General features: G+C 42.5%; 1 protein-coding gene across 12 annotated transcripts in view; it reads right to left on the bottom strand.

The window, feature by feature from the left end:
- The window catches only part of FCHO1 (FCH and mu domain containing endocytic adaptor 1), a 103,050-nt gene that overhangs the window by 68,331 nt on the left and 13,159 nt on the right, over positions 1–21,560 (bottom strand). For 9 of the 12 annotated variants that reach the window (XM_073660222.1, XM_073660395.1, XM_073660434.1 and 6 more), the window contains one exon: positions 13,096–13,187. In XM_073660222.1, coding sequence (XP_073516323.1) covers positions 13,096–13,187 — 92 coding nt within the window. The other 3 variants (XM_073660438.1, XM_073660239.1, XM_073660437.1) reach the window with 3 other exon arrangements.

Below are 21,560 nucleotides of genomic sequence, written 5' to 3' on the forward strand. Positions count from 1 at the left end.
TACACCGCTAAGTTCAGTGACATCACAACTGCAGCTTATACGCAATCAGTGTAACAGCACTAGATCATATCAGGATAGTGTAATTAAAGTGTGATTTTTTTTTTTTTTTTTTTTCACAAACGGAGCGGACAGGCAGAATTTTTCTGAAAGGAGGCAAAAAGTTACTACATTCGCAGTGAATGTTGGAAGGTTTACCAAACAGATGCTTCAAAAGAACATAATAATTTTAGCTCCCATTGGGGAAATGTGAGCATAAAGGCTATGTGCACACGATGCGGATTTGGTGCACATCTTATCCCATGACTTCCTATGACATTTTGCAAGTTCTGTGCACATGGTCAGGATTTTTTCTGCGCAGATTTTAGGTGCAGAAAAAAAGGCAGCATGACCAATTCTTGTGCGTTTCCGCATGCGGATGTGCCTATACAATGCATTGGAAAAACGCGTGTAAAATCCGCATCCGTTTTTTTCTGCCAAGGACATGCAGGAAGTGCTTTGGAAAATTTCTACTTCATTTCTGGATCGTGGGCACATAGCCTAAGCGTTGCATTTGATGTATGCACCAGGAACTTTCCCAGTACAATAAAGTATGAATGAAGCCAACATTAAATGAATCAGAAATACACTCTATACATTGTTTATGTGGTAAATGACTATTCTAGCTGCAAACATCTTGTTTTTATTGAAATATCTACATAGGTGTATAGAGGCCCATTTCCAACAACCACCACTCCAGTGTTTTAATGGTACATTGTATTTGCTAACTGTGTAAGAAGGCTAATGGATGTTTAGAAAACCCTAGAAAACCCTTGGACAAGTATGTTAGCCCAGCTGAAAACGGTTTGGCTGATTTGAGAAGCTATAAAATTGTCCTTCCTTTGAGCTAGTTGAGAATCTGGAGCATTACATTTGTTTGTTCTATGAAACTCTCAAAATGGCCAGAAAAAGAGAACTTTCATGTGAAACTCGACAGTCTATGCTTGTTCTTAGAAATGAAATCTATTCCATGCGAGAAATTGCCAAGAAACTGAAGGTTTCCTACAACGGTGTGTACTACTCCCTTCAGAGGAGAGCACAAACAGGCTCTAACAAGAGTAGAAAGAAGTAGGAGGTCCCGCTGCACAACTGAGCAACAAGACAAGTACATTAGAGTCTCTAGTTTGAGAAATCAACACCTCACAGCTCCTCAACTGGCAGCTTCATTAAATAGTACACGTAAAACGCCAGTGTCAACGCCTACAATGAAGAGGCGACTCCGGGATGCTGGCCTTCAGGGCAAAGAGGCAAAGAAAAAGCCATATCTGAGACTGGCTAATAAAAGGAAAATATTAATATGGGCAAAAGAACACAAACATTGGACAGAGGAAGATTGGAAAAAAGTTTTATGGACAGACGAATCAAAGTTTGAGGTGTTTGGATCACACAGAAGAACATTTGTGAGACGCAGAACAACTGAAAAGATGTTGGAAGAGTGCCTGATGCCAACTGTCAAGCATGGTGGAGGTAATGTGATGGTCTGGGGTTGCTTTGGTGCTGGTAAAGTGGGAGATTTGTACAAGGTAAATGGGATTTTGAATAAGGAAGTCTATCACTCCATTTTGCAACGCCATGCCATACCCTGTGGACAGCGCTTGATTGGAGCCAATTTCATCCTACAACAGGACAATGACCCAAAGCACACCTCCAAATTATGCATGAACTATTTAGGAAAGAAGCAGGCAGCTGTTATTCTATCTGTAATGGAGTGGCCAGCGAAGTCACCAGATCTCAACCCCATTGAGCTGTTGTGGGAGCAGCTTAACCGTATGGTACGCAAAAAGTGCCCATAAAGCCAATCCAACTTGTGGGAGGGGCTTCAGGAAGCATGGGGTGAAATTTCTCAAGATTACCAGCTAGAATGCCAAAGGTCTGCAATGCTGTAATTTCTGCAAAAGGAGCATTCTTTGACGAAAGAAAAGCTTGAAGGAGAAAATTATTCTAATAAAAATCATTATTTCTAACCTCGTCAATGTCTGGACTATATTTTCTAATCATTTTGCAACTCATCTGATAAATAAAAGTATGAGTTTTCATAAAAACTTTTGAACGGTAGCGTATATAGACATGCATCCAGAGGAAAGAGCCTGCAGCTTTCATTTTATAATGGTCATTTTGGTATGGTAGTCATCACTGCTTGTCAGAATAATAGAACCACAACATGCAACTAATTTATGACCCTTAAGGGGGTGGTATTATGAAGACAACTCCTATACAAACAACTTACTAGGACATATTGACTTCATAGATGCCCCCACCCCCCATTTATGAGATATGAACGAAGAGCTGATCTGTATGCGCAAATTCCTTTTTTGGTGGACTCAAGATGTCATTCTAATACATGAATGGCTGCCATGTAATTTCTTTTGCAGTGCCCCCTAATGCATGCTAAATAAGCTGGTTTTCCGTGGTGTTGCATTTTAAAAGTGGTTTTGAATGACAACACCAGCATTTTAAGGCTAATTTTGGTACAAATTCAATCTTTGGATATGCCACAGACTGTAAATATGGGAAGATCCTGTTCTTTTTAAACAAAAAAAAAATTGTGCAGCCTATAAAAGTCAATAGGGACCTTTAGAAGTGGCTTGTGACTGTCAAGTGAAAAATCTGTCCCATGCATAAATTCAGTTTTTCTATCCGTGATGCAAAGGCGAACATACAAAAGGATATAAAATTAAGTATTAGGGAAACTTGGTTTTAGCAATATCACCATTTATGTCTTTTTTATATTTTAGTGTATGCTCAATGCCTAACAAACCAGCTGAATATGGAGTGGTAATGGGTCATGTGATCATTCATGTGAACAACTACAAGGGTTTTTAAGGGACTGAGATTTGGGAGTAACACAAAGCTAGAAACGAGGACCAACATCTGAAACACGCAATGTATGATAATATATCACACACGTCAATATTTTTTTCACCCGCTGTATGTAACATGTTGCCACTTTTCTAAGTACATATATTTCTAAAAGAATTATGGACATGAAATTATCTCCGATGAAGGTAACAAGCCATCCTGTCCCCACAGGCAAAGAAATCAAACCATAGATGTCCACAAATTATGTGTAATAATGAGAAATGACACATGGAAAAAAAAAAAAAAAAAAAAGTATTGAACACGCTTACTGAAATGTAATTAATACTTTGTACAAAAGCCTTTGTTAGTGATGACAGCTTCAAGACACCTCCTGTATGGAGAAACTAGTTACATGCATTGCTCAGGTGTGATTTTTTTCCCTATTCTTCCACACAAACACTCTTCAAACCCTGAAGGTTCCGTGGACTCCTTTCTATGAACAATGAGCTTTAGTTCATTCCACAAATTTTCTGTTGGATTCAGGTCAGGTGATTGACTGGGCCATTCTAGTAGCTTTTTTTTCTCTTTCTCTGAAACTAATTGAGAGTTTCCTTGGCTGTGTGTTTGGGATCATTGTCTTGCTGAAATGTCCATCCTCGTTTTATCTTCATCATCCTGGTAGATGGCAGCAGATTTTTATCAAGAATGTCTCGGTACATTTGTCCATTCATCCCTCCTTCAAGTACATTAAGTTTGCCAGTGCGGTATGTTGAAAAACAGCCCCACACTAATATTCCCACCTCCAAATGACACTATTGGTATGGTGTTTTTGGGGTCATACGCAGTATGCAGTGTCTTTTGGCCTCCAAACATGGTGTGTATTATGGCATCCAAAGTGTTTGCTTTGGTCTCATCTGACCAGACCATATTCTCCCAGTATTTCACAGGCTTGTCTAAATGTTGTTGAGCAAATGGTAAATGCGCTTGAAAATACCTTTTACTTAAAGTTTTCTTTTGAAACAATTGTACCTGCAGATTTCAGGTCTTCCTGTAGCTTTCCACAGGTGGTCCTTAGCTGTTGTACAACTCTTCTAATAATTATTATTTTCACTCCTCTATCTGAAATTTTCCAGGAAGCACCTGGTCGTGCCTTGTTATGGTGAAATGATGTTCTTTCCACTTCCGGATTATGGCCCCAACAGTGGTCACTGGAACCTTCAGTAGTAAATCTTTCTGTAACCAAGGCCATTAGTATGTTTTGTAGCAATAAGGTTGAGAAGATCTTGAGACAGCTCAGTGGCACCTGGTAATGAGACACCTTTTCATAGGGCATAAGTTGAACCAGCTGTTATTTTTCACTAAGTGACAGGATTGCTTTTTAATTACTGATAAGACTTCAGCTGGTGTCATGCCTTTCAATGGCTTTTTGCACCTGTTTCTTTATGTGTTCAATACTTTTTCCCGGTGTCATTTCTCATTATTACTAGTGATGCGCGAGCACTAAAATGCTCAGGTGTTCGTTGATCGGATCAAGCAAAATTGTAATGCTTGTGTGCTCGACCAGAGCAACGAGCTCAATGTAAGTCAATGGGAAACTCAAGCATTTTTCCAGCGGCCTTCCCCCGGAGGTCTGGAGAGGGCCTAAAAATTGGCCAAATCGATGGAAACTGTGCTCAAATGAGATGGGAAAAGCATGGGGAAGACCCATTGAAGCATCTCTGACTCCCAGGTCACTGCTGTGAATAATGTTGTCAGAGTATTACAACACTTTTACAGACTGAGAATAAAACATACAAAAACAAAGCCAAAAATGCATTTTCCTGGAAAAAATTAAGGAACATTCTTTTCAGGGTAAGGACTTGTATATAAGGCAAAATAAATAACCAAAATGCTCCTCCACACCTTGGGTTATGTTCACACGTAGAGTTTTTGATGCGTTTTTGCACTTTTGCATTGCTTTCAACGGTGAAAAATGCATTCACCAATAAGTGTAATTTTAACATTTTACTACCTTATCAGGCCATGTGGTGTGTGAGACATGATCAGACACATCCTGTTTCATTTATGAAGTAGGGACTTTTCAAAGTCACAAAGCCTATTTTTACAAGGCCAACAGATGGCCCTTACTATTGTTAGAGAGCCATCAGCCGGCTATGCTTTGTTATTCCCATTATTGAGGAGTGGGTCTCCTATACTGGTAATGTATAATGAATGTAATGGAAAACCATTTACCCTGAGGGGTATTCATGAATGTACTGTATAACATACAGAATGTTAGAGGTAGGCCTCTAAAAATATATTTCCTACGGGCATCATAAACACCCTTAAAAAAAAATTGTGAGTGTTGCATAATGGTCACCCTGTTGATATGGTGGTGGAGGATAAGGAGAAGGAGGAGAAGGAAAAGGAGGAGGGTGACATAAAAAATAGACAAAATCAGGAAGCGTATGCTCATGTCTGGATGTGAATGGGAATAGACCACCCCAAAAAAAAACCACTGGATTTTACTTTATGCTCCGCTGCTATTATCCAGTGGTGTCGAGAAGTCAGGCCCAATCCAGCCCTTGTTCATTTTGATAAGAGTCAGCCTTTCAGCATTTTCAGTTGATAGGCCGATGCACCTATCAGTTATAATACCCCCAGCGGTACTCCTTCAGCATCTTCCAAAACTTGTCAGAGTACCCTGCGCATCAGGGCCTGGGCGCTGTAAGGGTCTGAGAAAACTGTCCCAGACCTTTGACAGTGTTCCCCTGCCTCTGCTGCATCGTATTTGTGTCTCCCTCGTCTGTACTCCTTTGTTGTCCAACAAACTGACCTCTGCCGCCAGCGTTTTCAGATGGGAATTTTTTTTTAATATTTCTTCAACAAGGGCCTTCTGGTACTGCAACATTTTATTAGACCTCTCTGCCACAGGAAAGAAAGAGTAAGCTCTCCTTGTAGAGTGGGTCTAGAAGTGTGACCGACCAGTAATTAGTGTTGGCCAAAATGCGCACAACGCGAGGGTCACAGGAAAGGCAGCGTAACATAAAATCAGCCATGTGTGCCAGACTGCCAACAGTCAAGACTTCCCTGTTCTGACCAAGAGGACGACTGTCCATGCTCTACTCCTCCTCCTCCTTGTTCTCCCTCTCCTCAGGCCATCCACGCTGAACAAATGGTATGACTGTGTGGGTAGTTTCCTTGCTCCATCTCATCATGCTCCGCCTGCAATGCCTCCTCTTTAATTGTGAGCAGCGAGAGTTTCACTAGATAGAGAAGCTGGATGGTGACACTAATTATGGCGTCATCACCGCTCACCATCTTGGTGGAGTCCTTAAAGTTTTGGAGGAGGGCACAGATGTCAGCTCTTGCCCACTCATCAGCTCTTATGTGCGGCGGCTGACTTGAATACCGACGGGCGTGTTGAAGCTGGTACTCAACAATTGCCCTCTGCTGCTCACAAATCCTTCCCAACATGCATATGCAATATGCAACATTGAGTTTCAACGCGTGGTGACATCGAACACCAGTCGGTGAGCTGGAAGCTGCAAACATTACAGAAGCACGGAGAGGGCGGCAGAAGCTGTAGGCAACTTTTTGAAATGGGCACACATGCAGCGTACTTTCACAAGCAGCTCAGGCAGATCTGGGTAGGTTTTGAGAAACCGCTGAACCCCATGGGCCATGCATGGTACGTGTGCGAGGTTGCCAAGCCTCGGAGGCGCCACCAGGTTCCGGCAATTGTCACACACGACCATACCTGGCTGTAGGTTCAGCGGTGACAGCCACAGATCTGCCTGCTCTGCAACTTTGCAGCGGTGTGCGGTTTGTCACCCAAGCATATTAACTTTAGCACAGCCTGTTGCCGCTTGACCGAGGCACTGCTGCAGTGCTTCCAGCTTCCGACTGATGTGGTAATTTCGGAAATGGAGGAGGTTGTGCAGGAGCTGTAGAATGTGGGGACAACTCTGATTGAGCCAGGGCCCGCAATCCTCGGGGTCAGGAGGACATGTTCCATCCCAGGGTCCGAGTGGGCCCCGGCTTCCACTATATTAACCCAGTGTGCCGTCCCTGGCCACAAGCACTTGTCCACGTGTCCGTGGATAGGTGGACCTTACCAGTAACTGCGTTGGTGAGGGCAAGGGTAATGTTCTCGGACACGTGCTTATGTAAGGTGGGGACCACAGTTCGGGACCCAGTCCTTTGTCTGCCCTCATTCACACAGAGGTCAACTTTGACACATGGTAAGGTTTTTAATGTCATCAGGCATTTATGTGCTGCATGTATACAAACTTAAACCAAGCTCAAATTTTGTGTTTTGTGTTTTGTTTTGGAAGAAAATCAAGGCAGAAGCCAAACAACAGGCTAAATGAACACCGTCCTAACAGAGCCAATTTTTTAACTCATTTTTTTTATTCAACTTCTTCCATTACTTATTTTTCTACTAACAGTCATATGAGGGCTTGTTTTTAAGCAGGATGAGTCGTAATTTTGAATGACACCATTCACTTTATCATGTAATGTATTGAAAAACTCAAAACAACTTTGTGCCACTTTTTTTGAGATCCATAACCTTATTTTTCCATCGATGGAGCTGTGTGAGGACTTGTTTTCTGCTTGCCGACCTGTTTTTATGGGGCTCTTTTTGGGGGTATATATGATAAAACCATATATTGATTTTTATTTGAGAGGCGTGGTGATTAAAACAGCAATTCTAAAGTGTGTTTTTTTTTTTCTTTTTTTATGACGTTTATAGGTTAATTTTAGATTTTCAAAAATTAGACTTTGGCTGATGTGGCGATACCAAATATGTTAATTTTTTTTCCGCTTTAATTTAGTGTTGAGAACAGGGTGATTTAGTCCCCATAGGGAACTTGTACATGTGATAGTTTGTACCATATGCTGGAATACTTCAGTATTGCGTTATAATGAAATTAACTATCACCTATGAAAGAAAATAAACACAGGCAACAGGTTGGGCTTCACAGAAGTAAAAAGATGGTGTTAATGGGGGCCTTCAGTAGGCCAGCTGCAGCCATGGCAACCATTCAGCACCCTACTATTACATCACAGGGGACTGACTGACATCAGAATGGACCCGTTACTAATCATACCACCTAAGTGGTGCTTTAATAGATTGAAAGCAGCATCTAAGCGGTTAAACAGCTCAGTTTCTTAGCCTACTCCATAAGCACGCTCTCAACATCTTCCGTACATGTATGGTGGATGTTGAAAAGGGGTTAACCATAAACAAAACACTCTGCAACAGTACTCTCCAGACAGAATACACATGAATTCCACTATTGGGCACAAAATAGATAGGTACTCTGCGCAAATATTGATCTTTGATGTGCCCACCTGCCAAAGACAAAGCGACCCCTTTTATCGTTTTAAGGTTGAAAGAAAAACACAAGTCCACCAACTCCAACCTATAACCTAACTTAGGTGGATAAAAGTTTCATATATGCCTAGGCTTCAAATGAACTGGGGAAGAATAGGAGCCAGCTATACTTTGTGCCAATTCAAAACAGCCTGGGAAAGAAGGGTGGATGAAAGGGTGCATGGCCTACCATCCTACAATGCATAATATATAGAAATTGGCAAGTACTAGTGTTAGATGAATACGCAGGTGCAAGTATGCTGCAGCTTTAATATCAAGTCAATACAAACCCTATACAACAGCACTCTGCAAATATATACATGAATTCCATTCTTGCAACACATGTAAAATCATGCAATCAGTAGTTATGACAACACCTCCGCCTTTTTTTTTTCCCACCATACTGTTGATGCGCTACCAGTGTTTCACTCCCTCTACATGCATACAGAGTGCTGGAAAATGGTAGGTTTGAAAAGGAGTCCACAGAAATTTATCAGATAAAAGTTGGAAAAGAATGTAAGTTAGAAGTATTTATCAAATAGGAGTGGCTTGACCCATAGCAACCCGACAAAGATTTTCTTAAAGAAAACATCATTGTTTTCTAAAAACTACAAAGCAAAGCCCATTACACAAATCTATATATTGTTTTCTCTAGATTACCACTGTATAGGGTTACCATAAAAGCTTATAAAGCAGTGTACAACCTACCCAAGGGCATGTGCACACTGTCTTTTTCCAGGTGGATTCTGTCTGATAAAGTGCCCCATAAAACAAAATTCAAAAAGGACACTGCTGTACATACATTCTATTTTGTGTCAAGTCTCCTAACAGTAGTCTCAGGCTGCTCAGATCCTGTGGCTGGGGGACAGATACACTGTGCTTGATGTAGCTACACAGAAAGAAGTTTAAACAGTCCAGTTCTGGGCACAACTGCAACTGGGCATCTGCCATGTCACCAATGGAAATCACTTTGAACATTTGTAGTCTATAGATAAAAGTGGGATAGTCAGTCTTTACATGTGTATAATATATTTTTTTATTTTTTTCTTTGGTGGGGGGGGGGGGGCATGCTTGGGCTTCAATTTTTTTGAATACATAAATCTAATTAATCTATTTATTACTGCTCAAAAAAACTAAAAAAGGGAACACTTAAAACACAATGTAACTCCAAGTCAATAACACTTCTGTGAAATCTACCTATCCAGTTATGAAGCAACACTGATTGTGAATCAATGTCTCCTGCTGTTGGTCATACACGCACATGGAGGCCACACACACTACTGAGCATCATTTCCACTGAAGTTGGATCAGCCTGTAATTTGATTTTCCACTTTGATTTTGAGTATCATTCCAAATCCAGACTTCCATGGGATATTAAATGTTGATTTACATTGATCATTGTTAATGGAATACGTTGAGAGCAATAAAACCTATGTAATGAATAAACATTTGCAACTGGAATATTTCAGTGATATCTAGGATGTGGCATTTTAGTATTCACTTTATTATTTTGAGCACTGTATATATTACATATTACATTATATGCAAAAACAAAGGGCAAAAAAGTAGAAAGAGCAAATCCAAACACCCCCCCACAAGAAAATGAGTGAAACAATACAAAAACATCACTATTTGACTGCAATCACATATTTTATTGCATTTGTTTAAAGGGGTTGTCCGGTCAAAAGTGATAAGTCTGCAGTCACTCGGTGTGACTGCAGATTTATGAATCCCCCCAGAGCAGGCACTGTGTGCTGCAGGGATTCGCCGGTAAGAGACCCGGCCCCGGAGGCTAAGCACAAGTTCTACATACCCCTGGCCATTCAGCACCGTCTCGCTTCGTACACTTGACACGCCCCATCTAGTGACGTGGACGGCCAGTGCCTGCGCTGGGGGGATTCATAAGTCTGCAGTCATACAGAGTGACTGCAGACTTATCACTTGTGACCGGAAAACCCCTTTAAAGGCAGGGGTGGGCAACTAATTTTCTCAAGGGGCCACATGAGAGACTATGACTGTTATGGAGGCCAAGCCAATAAGCAGAATTTAATTCTGCTCAATATTAACAATAATTATTAATTTTATATTAACCCCTTAACGACCTTGGACATATGAGTACATCCAAGGTCGCAATACCCTCTTTGGTGCAGGCTCCGGTACCGAACCCGCATCTTTCTGGGGACATAGCTGATCTGATCAGCTGTCATTTGCCCCTAACAGCCGCAGGTGGAATCGCGATCCACCTGCGGCTGTTAACATGTTAAATGCCGCTGTCAATCTCTGACAGCGGCATTTAACATGGCCGCTGTGGAAGGACGTCACGAGTCCCGCCCATATCACATGACCATTGTCACCTATGAGCTGGCATTGCCGGGAAGCCCTGCTGTGCAGCGTGTATATACACTGCTCAAAAAAATAAAGGGAACACTCAAATAAGACATCCTAGATCTGAATGAATGAAATACTCTCATTGAATACTTTGTTCTGTACAAAGTTGAATGTGCTGACAACAAAATCACACAAAAATCATCAATGGAAATCAAATTTATTAACCAATGGAGGCCTGGATTTGGAGTCACCCCCAAAATTAAAGTGGAAAAACACACTACAGGCTGATCCAACTTTGATGTAATGTCCTTAAAACAAGTCAAAATGAGGCTCAGTATTGTGTGTGGCCTCCACGTGCCTGTATGACCTCCCTACAACGCCTGGGCATGCTCCTGATGAGGCTGCGGACGGTCTCCTGTGGGATCTCCTCCCAGACCTGGACTAAAGCATCCGCCAACTCCTGGACAGTCTGTGGTGGATGGAGCGAGACATGATGTCCCAGATGTGCTCAATCGGATGCAGGTCTGGGGAACGGGCGGGCCAGTCCATAGCTTCAATGCCTTCATCTTGAAGGAACTGCTGACACACTCCAGCCACATGAAGTCTGGCATTGTCCTGCATTAGGAGGAACCCAGGGCCAACCGCACCAGCATATGGTCTCACAAGGGGTCTGAGGATCTCATCTCGGTACCTAATGGCAGTCAGGCTACTATGTCGAGCACATGGAGGGCTGTGCGGCCCTCCAAAGAAATGCCATCCCACACCATTACTGACCCACTGCCAAACCGGTCATGCTGAAGGATGTTGCAGGCAGCAGATCACTCTCCACGGCGTCTCCAGGCTCTGTCACGTCTGTCACATGTGTTCAGTGTGAACCTGCTTTCATCTGTGAAGAGCACAGGGCGCCAACGGCGACTTTGCCAATCCTGGTGTTCTGTGGCAAATGCCAAGCGTTCTGCACGGTGCTGGGCTGTGAGCACAACCCCCATCTGTGGACGTCGGGCCCTCATACCACCCTCATGGAGTCGGTTTCTAACAGTTTGTACAGATACATGCACATTTGTGGTCTGCTGGAGGTCATTTTGCAGGGCTCTGGCAGCGCTCCTCCTGTTTCTCCTTGCACAAAGGCAGAGGTAGCGGTCCTGCTGCTGGGTTGTTGCCCTCCTACGGCCGCCTCCATGTCTCCTGGTGTACTGGCCTGTCTCCTGGTAGCGCCTCCAGCCTCTGGACACTACACTGACAGACACAGCAAACCTTCTTGCCACAGCTCGCATTGATGTGCCATCCTGGATGAGCTGCACTACCTAAGCAACTTCTGTGGGTTGTAGAGTCCGTCTCATGCTTCCACGAGTGTGAAAGGACAACCAACATTCAAAAGTGACCAAAACATCAGCCAGAAAGCATTGGTACTGAGATGTGGTCTGTGGTCCCCACCTGCAGAACCACTCCTTTATTGAGGGTGTCTTGATAATGGTCAATAATTTCCATCTATTGTCTATTCCATTTGCACAATAGCATGTGAAATTGATTGTCAATCAGTGTTGCTTCCTAAGTGGATTGTTTGATTTCACAGAAGTTTGATTTACTTGGAGTTATATTCTGTTGTTTAAGTGTTCCCTTATATATACATACACACACACATATACGTACATACAGTACAGACCAAAAGTTTGGACACACCTCATTTAAAGATTTTTCTGTATTTTCATGACTATGAAGATTGTACATTCACACTGAAGGCATCAAAACTATGAATTAACACATGTGGAATTATATACTGAACAAAAAAGTGTGAAACAACTGAAAATATGTCTTATATTCTAGGTTCTTCAAAGTAGCCACCTTTAGCTTTGATGACTGCTTTGCACACTCTTTGCATTCTCTTGATGAGCCTCAAGAGGTAGTCACCGGAAATGGTTTTCACTTCACAGGTGTGCCTTGTCAGGTTTAATAAGTGAGATTTCTTGCCTTATAAATGGGGTTATAAATTCTCTTTTAACCAGCATTGCAAACATCAGTGGAATATACTTGCAACAGTGCCAGTCTGCTGATCCTTCTAAATGAATGACATAAGAAATGAAGCCGAATTGTCACGTCATACTTTTTCCTGCCTTTATAGGTACACTTTTTTTTTTTAATCCAACAAACAAAAACTACACTACAAAACACCAAAGTTGGTTTTCAGAAGACCGAATAAATGGTAAAATCATAACTGGATTAGCCGGGACAATTGAATGTGCAGGAGCATCTAAGCTGATAAATGACATGCAGAATTACATCTAGCATCTCCATGCAGTAGAAGGAAGCTGGCTAAGATTTCTGTGTAGCAACTAGTGGCAAATTATAGAAAAATTCAAAATGTCATCAATTAACAATGGCTCATATTATGGTGATCCATCTATAGTATAATTGTGTTTTGGGATCAAGTGTCCTGGAAGGACAATATATAAATATAGCAGTTTAAATTCTAGAGATCAGAAAACAAGTGTGCGAATAAACATCAGCTTTTCTTTACAAATGCAAAGCAAGCTAAAAAATAAAATACAAATCACTACTGCTCAGAGAAATCTTACCTTTCTCGCACAAATTCTGCCAATTCCTTGATGGAAAGCTGCCCATGTTTCATATTGTGGTATAACACTGCAAAACCGGAATTTTTATCTCCCTGCAAATAGAGGATCCAATTCAACATCAAAATGACAATATACCAACAGCAGTACCTGATTTACAATAAATGTAAAATAATGAGACAAAAAGGGTCCTGCAATAGTAGAGAGAAAATGACACTTCCATTACTAAATATTAGTATGGGAGAGAAAGCATCTTTTCAATAGAGATATAATCCAGACAGCAAACAGAATAGAAAGGAAAAAAAAGGAATATAAAACATGCACATTTTTTGGAAAAATGAAAATTATTTGTACAGTACATCCATTTGTACAATCTGCCTGCTTCCTTACAGAGAAAGTACGAAAGAGAGCGAAAACGCTGAGGAAGGAACTTATAAGGCAGTGAGAAGCACAGATGTGCATGCATGCATAGGACACCTGCAGAGAGGCACAATGCGCAAGGATGTCAGATGACAGAGATGGCCTCTAGCTGGGGACAATGCCAGTCTGTGTGCAGCTCCATGGCACAGAATGGGCTTGTGTGCCAGGCTGAAGCTGCAGGCCTTGTCGTCAAGGGAGATCGGTTGCTCATAGTTACTAGATCTTCCCTCTGAATGTCAACAAGGCCCAAGCAGACGCCCACATTACTCTAAGATAACCCCTACCAAGCAGGCAGAAAATTGACTCAAACACTAAAACAGACATAATACATTTTATTGTCGCAGTTACACTGGGTTTGAGGGAAGATTTAACCATTGCTATCCACAATCGGAAAGTGTACATTTCTAAAAGATTCAGCCCTTCAAGCAATGCGATCGCAATTTAACACTACTATGTCACTAGTAGTATTGAGGAAAACGAGAGACAACCCTTGTGAAACCTGCAATTGGTGGTCATCCAGCTTGTCTACAGATAAACAAGAGAAGGCCAAATAGAGTTTGCTAGAGGTCAGCTCAAGGACACATACATCATTTTATTTTTTAAGTGTCGGGAATGCCATTTATACTTCATATATCATCCTCAAAAAGCAAAACAACAACGAAAAGTAAAACAAACATGTCCGTTGTTTAGAAAGCGTTAACAAGGAAATAGGGTTAGGGGCGAATTCTGGAACTAGCTTGTGAGCACGGATATCATTAAGCTCCGGAGACATCTTCATTTGCAGGAAGTAGAAAATCAAATTAGCAGGGGTCTGGCATGTTATGGAACGAAATGGATGTGACGGAACGGCACCAGCACGGAAGGAAAAAAAATGAACATATTAGCTAGTCACCATGGTGGAAAGTCTTATCACAACAACTATTACTAAGGTCATTTTCATGAAGTCTGAGAATTAGAATTATATCTTTTACCATGAAAACGGCCACAAGCCTCTTATTCTAGGTTTAGCACTAGAAGGAAAAGTAAGCAGCTGTCAGGCACGAATATAGAAATATAACTATGCAAAGGTTTCCTCCTTTACTACAGTTTAGGTCCCATTTCTGGTTTTTGGCTTACAAATGCTTATGCAAAAATACTGACTAAAATATAGCCATGTGCAATTGGCCTGAAACAAATTGCATTCATGGTTAGGACTGCCACCGGGGTCTTTGCCTGTTTATGACTTCTGCCAAATTATTTAACAAAAATACAAAAGATCGCAAATTAAAAAGATCGCCATTGTGGGCAGGTTGTGGTCTTCCAGATAATTTTGCCCGAGTCTTTAACTGCAAAAAGTCACAAAATTTACATTTTAGCTGAATGTCAAGGATAATAGCAGATGATTTTTTTTTTTTTACAACCCACAGATCCCATCGCTGCCACCAGTTTATCAGGCAGAGCCCCAGAGTGGTGGATAAGACCGTGCTGCTTCCACTACTAGGCTGGTTATTGGGGAACTCCCAGTGAGCGTATAGTATATACACTTCCGATTCCAAGGCATGGAACATCTAATAATATAAAAAGGTAGATGTGTCAGTCTTCCGAAGCCTCTATAGACTGCGCAAGCACGATGCGCCTGCGCAGTCTGGCTCCAGACAGAACACATCCAGCTGTTACAGGTAAGAGGAGTATATGGCGCCAGAGATCACGGTATGCATAGACCCTGAACGTATACCACGATCTCCGGCACCATAAGTATATACCTGACCGGGAGGAGTGTTGCCGCGGCACCTCTGTTGAATTCAGAGGCCGGGGCATGAGTGCGGCACTGGAATCGGCGCATACGCATAGCGCACTATCCGGCGCCATCTTAGTGAAGACACATTTGCAGTATATCTTCAACAAAATGGCGCCGGACAGCGCGGTATGGGCACGTGCGTACTCCGGCGCCACACTCCTTCCCCAGCCTCCAGATGGGGGCAGCACATGGCATTAAAATTAGTGATAATGACCCCTCCACTTTATACCGACAGGGAAGTTTTAATCAATAGGAAAAAATGTTTTACCTATTTTCTGCTGTCTAAAACTGGGGTGTGTCTTATGGTAAGGAGTGTCTCATAGTCCAAAAAATACGGTAAATATTTGATCACCTACCAACTCTCACAGTCCTGCTAGTTTGTCTTTAAGAAGCCCTCCTAATCTGCACTCACTACCTGTATTAATTGCACCTGTTTGAACTCGTTACCTGTATAAAAGTCACCTGGTCACAAACTGAATCACACAAACCTCTCCACCATGGCAAAGACCAAAGACCTGTCCAAGGACAGCTTTTGGCATCAACTCCACTCGCCGTGTTTGGAGGAAGAAGGGTGAATACAACCCCAAGAACACCGACCCAACAGTAAAGCATGTTTGGGGAAACATCATAATTTAGGGGTGCTTTTCTGAAAAGGGGACAGGACGACTGCACCGTTTTAAAAGGTAGGATGGATGGGGTTATGCATCGTGAGATTTTCGCCAACAACCTCCGCAGTAAGAGCAATGAAGATGGGTCGTGGCTTGGTCTTCCAGCATGACAATGAACCAAAACACACAGCCAGGGTAATTGAGGAGTGGCTAAGTAAATAGCATTTCAAGGTCCTGGAGTGGCCTAGCCAGTCTCCAGATCTGAACCAAATAGAAAATCTTTGGAGGGAGCTGAAACTCAATGTTGCCCAGCGACAGCCCTGAAACCTGAAAAATCTGGACAAGATTTGTATGGAGGAGTGGGCCAAAATCCCTGCTGCAGTGTGTTCAAACTTGGTCGAGAACTACAGGAAACGTCTGACATCTGTAATTGCAAACAAAAGTTTCTGTACCAAATATTAAGTTCTGTTTTTTCTACTGTATCAAATACTTGTTTCATGCAATAAAATGCAAATTAATTATGTAAAATTCATACAATGATTTTCTGGATTCAAAAGTGTGTGTGTGTGTGTGTGTGTGTGTGTGTGTGTGTGTGTGTGTTTTCTTAAATTGCGAGCTATCTATACACTAATTTAAATTTATATAATTATATATAAAACACACATGGTCAAGATTGTTGGTACCCATCGTTTAAAGAAATACCCACAATGGTCACAGAAATAACTTCAATCTGACAAAAGTAAAATTTTAAAAATCTATGAAAATGAAGAAATGAAAGTCAGACATTGCTTTTCAACCCTGCGTTCACAGAATAAAAAAAAAAAAAATACCCTCATGAAATAGGTCTGGACAGAAATGATGGTACTCTTCACTTAATATTTTGTTGAACAACCTTTTGAGGCAATCAAACGATTCCTGTAACTGTCAATGAGACTTCTGCACCTCTCGACAGGTATTTTGGCCCGCTCCTCATGAGCAAACGGCTCCAGTTGTCTCGTGTTTGAAGGTTGCCTTTTCCAGATGGCATGTTTCAGCTCTTTCCAAAGATGCTCAATAGGATTTGTCAGGGCTCATAGAAGGCCACTTTAGAATAGTCCAATGTTTTCCTCTTAGCCATTCTTGGGTGTTTTTAGCTGTGTGTTTTGGGTCATTATCCTGTTGCAAGACCCATGACCTGCGACTGAGACCAAGCTTTCTGACACTGGGCAGCACATTTCTCTCTAGAATCCCTTGATAGTCTTGAGAATTCATTGTACCCTGCACAGATTCAAGACGCGTGTGTCAGATACAGCAAAGCAGCCCCAGAACATAACAGAGCCTCCTCCATGTTTCACAGTAGGGACAGTGTTCTTTTCTTGATATCCTTCATTTTTTTGTCTGTGAACATAGAGCTGATGTGCCTTGCCAAAAACGTCCATTTTTGTCTCATCTGTCCATAGGACATTCTCCCAGAAGCTTTGTGGCTTGTCAACATGTAGTTTGGCAAATTCTAGTCTGGCTTTTTTTATCATTTTTTTCAACAATGGTGTTTTCCTTGGTAGTCTCGCATGAAGTCCACTTTGAATCACACAACGACGGATGGTGCGATCTGACACTGATGTTCCTTGAGCTTGAAGTTCACCTTTAATCTTTTTAGAAGTTATCCTGGGCTCTTTTGTTACCATTCTTATTATCCATCTCTTTAATTTGTCATCAATTTTCCTCCTGCGGCCACATCCAGGGAGGTTGGCTACAGTCCCATGGATCTTAAATTTTGGAATAATATGTGCAACTGTAGTCACAGGAACATAAAGCTGCTTGGAGATGGTCTTATAACCTTTAACATGCTGGTCTATAATTTTCTTTCTAATCTCCTGAGACAACTCTTTCCTTTGCTTCCTCTGGTCCATGTTGAGTGTGGTACACACCATGTCACCAAACAGCACAGTGAGTATCAGTAGCCCTATGTACAGGCCCACTGTCTGATTACAAGATTGTAGACACCTGTGATACTAATTAGTGGACACAACATGTCCCTTTTGTCACATTATTTTAAGGGGTACCATCATTTCTTTCCAGGCCTATTTCATGAGTTTAATTTTAATTCTGTGGAAGCAGGGTTGAAAAGCAATGTCAGACTTTCATTTGTTCATTTTCATAGATTTTTAAAAGTTATTACTTTTGTCAGATTCAAGTTATTTCTGTGACCATTGTGAGTTTTTCTTTCATTAAACAAGGGGTACCAACAATTTTGACCACGTGTGTGCGCATATATATCAAAAGAATGCAGCAGCACTCCATATGGCCAAGATACATCTTAACAATGAAAATAATGAAAATATTAGATCTAAACCAATTCATGTGTGCCCATCAACCACGGCAAGGTAACACGCTAAAAACCTTCATTGTTTGTAAGTACTTGGTGCTAAGCAAAACAGTTTAGATCTAATATTTTCATTGTTAAGACATATGTTGGCCATATGGAGTGCTGCTGCATTCTTTTGATATATTTTATAGTTACGGCAGCTGGCACCAGTTCACACTAGGTGCTGGTCAGGTTTCTCTGGTTTGTGTATATATATATATATATATATGTATATATATATATATACACACACACACACACACACACACACACACACACACACACACACACACACACACACACACACAGTGCCTACAAGTAGTATTCAACCCCCTGCAGATTTAGCTGGTTGACACATGCGGAATTAACTTGGCATTGTGACATTTGTACTGTAGATCAGCCTGGAAGTGGGAAATACACTGCATCAAATTTTTTTTTTTTTTTTTAAAAAACGTTAAAAGTTAATTCAGCGTGTCATTTATTATTCAACCCCTCAAACCGCAAGAATTCTGTTTGGTTCCCCTAAAGTATTAAGAAGTAGTTCAGGCACCAAGAATAATGAGCTTCACATGTGTGGATTAAAGATCTCTTTTGCCAGCCTTTTCTGACTATTTAAGACCCTCCCCAAACTTGTGAACAGCACTCAGACATGGTCAACATGGGAAAGACAAAGGAGCATTCCAAGGCCATCAGAGACAAGATCGTGGAGGGTCACAAGGCTGGCAAGGGGTACAAAACCCTTTCCAAGGAGTTGTCTCCACTGTTGGGAGCATCATCCGTAAGTGGAAGGCTTATGGAACTACTGTTAGCCTTCCACGGCCAGGACAGCCTTTGAAAGTGTCCTCCCGTGCTGAGGCCAGGTTTGTCCGAAGAGTCAAGGCTAACCCAAGGACAACAAGGAAGGAGCTCCGGGAAGATCTCATGGCAGTGGGCACATTGGTTTCAGTCAATACCATAAGTAACGTACTCCACCGCAATGGTCTCCGTTCCAGACGAGCCCGTAAGGTACCTTTACTTTCAAAGCGTCATGTCAAGGCTCGTCTACAGTTTGCTCATGATCACTTGGAGGACTCTGAGACAGACTGGTTCAAGGTTCTATGGTCTGATGAGACCAAGATCGAGATCTTTGGTGCCAACCACACACGTGACGTTTGGAGACTGGATGGCACTGCATACGACCCCAAGAATACCATCCCTACAGTCAAGCATGGTGGTGGCAGCATCATGCTGTGGGGCTGTTTCTCTGCCAAGGGGCCTGGCCATCTGGTCCGCATCCATGGGAAGATGGATAGCACGGCCTACCTGGAGATTTTGGCCAAGAACCTCCGCGCCTCCATCAAGGATCTTAAGATGGGTCGTAATTTCATCTTCCAACAAGACAACGACCCAAAGCACACAGCCAAGAAAACCAAGGCCTGGTTCAATAGGGAAAAAGTCAAGGTGTTGGAGTGGCCTAGTCAGTCTCCTGACCTTAACCCAATTGAAAACTTGTGGAAGGAGCTCAAGAATAAAGTCCACATGAGACACCCAAAGAACCTAGATAACTTGGAGAAGATCTGCATGGAGGAGTGGGCCAAGATAACTCCACAGACCTGTGCCGGCCCGATCAGGTCTTATAAAAGACGATTATTAGCTGTAATTGCAAACAAGGGTTATTCCACAAAATATTAAACATAGGGGTTGTATAATAATTGACCCACACTTTTATGTTTAAAATTTAATAAAATTCAACTGAGCAACATAACTTTTTGGTTTGTAAGATTTATGCTTCTGTTCATAAAACCTACTCTCGTTTGCAGTTTGAAGGCTCTAACTTATTTGCATCTTATCAAACCAGCTAAATCTGCAGGGGGTTGAATACTACTTGTAGGCACTGTATATATATATTATAAAATAAATATATATTAGTACAGACCAAAAGTTTGGACACACCTTCTCATTTAGAGATTTTTCTGTATTTTCATGACTATGAAAATTGTACATTCACACTGAAGGCATTGTGTCGCCCAGGGGATGGGGATGACTCGGCGCCCGGGCCTTGTTGCCTGGTCTTGGGAATGTCGCGGTGGCCAGCTCCCGGGCCCATACCCTGGGCCTCTCTTTAAAAGGGTGGATAATTATATAATAGTTTGTGACGCCACCTGTGGTGTCTGGTGAGGATCACCAGCGCTGCGGCAGCCCACTGAGGCCGGTGTTAAGGCAGCTTGCGTGGTATAGCTCCCCACAGGTGGAGCTAGGCCTCAGGGCAGCGGGGATGTAAGGATGCAGGACAGATGGGACCCAGCCGGGTCAGGAGAAGGATAGGCAAACATACAGTTCACTTCAGTACCTTTTACTGATGGATGTTCAGGCACATTCCGGAGCACTGTAGGGTGAAGGGTGCATATCAGGATTCTCCCCAGTGAGCGGGTGTAGGGCCTCCTGTTTCTTGCCTTTGTGTAGTAAGTTTCTGACCTGCCTGGAGCTAGGCCTAACTGTCTCTGTCCTGCACCGGCTGACTTTGTGGTAGGGCCTTCTCTTGGAGTACACCCTCCCAGCTTGCGGGGCCTTCGTGACTCCTGGCTCTGTTACGTATCAGCTCTTGGGTGATCCTGGGACTTGAAGTCTTCCAGGGGTCTCCGGTTGTCTCTACAGGGGGGTATACGGCCCTGTAGATGCGGACCCGGTGTCCGGTATATGTTTTCTGGGGTGAGCTTGTACAGCTCCTCTGCCCCCAATGCTACTCACTACTCTAGCCTTCGGCCTCGCTCGAGGCCCTCACTAGGCTATACACACTAGCGGCAGCTTGCCGCGCTTCCCCGCTCTTATGGCGTCGGCACGCCTTCAGCTCTAACTGAGCTCCCTGAGTCTGACTAAACTGACTGAGCTCCACTGCAGTATCACTTCTGCGAAGGCTCTCCTGAGGAACTGAACTGCCTAGCTCCACCTTCCCTATTTATATCCCTAACGGGCTCCCTCTGGTGGTCTGAGGTGGAGGTGTGTGTATGCTGTGAGGGCCTCTTGTGGAGGAATCCGTTCATGCACCCCTCTAGGATCCGTGGCACTCATGCGCAGCAGGGGCGCCACAGAATCAAAACTATGAATTAACATATGTGGAATTATATACTTAACAAAAAAGTGTGAAACAACTGAAAATATGTCTTATATTCTAGGTTCTTCAAAGTAGCCACCTTTTGCTTTGATGACTGCTTTGCACACTCTTGGCATTCTCTTGATGAGCTTCAAGAGGTAGTCATCGGAAATGGTCTTCCAACAATCTTGAAGGAGTTCCCAGAGATGCTTAGCACTTGTTGGCCCTTTTGCCTTTACTCTGCGGTCC

The sequence above is a fragment of the Phyllobates terribilis genome, unplaced genomic scaffold, assembly GCF_046119375.1.
Source record: "Phyllobates terribilis strain yellow unplaced genomic scaffold, ASM4611937v1 Scaffold_1__5_contigs__length_1240528914, whole genome shotgun sequence".
In the NCBI taxonomy this organism is placed as follows: domain Eukaryota; kingdom Metazoa; phylum Chordata; class Amphibia; order Anura; family Dendrobatidae; genus Phyllobates; species Phyllobates terribilis.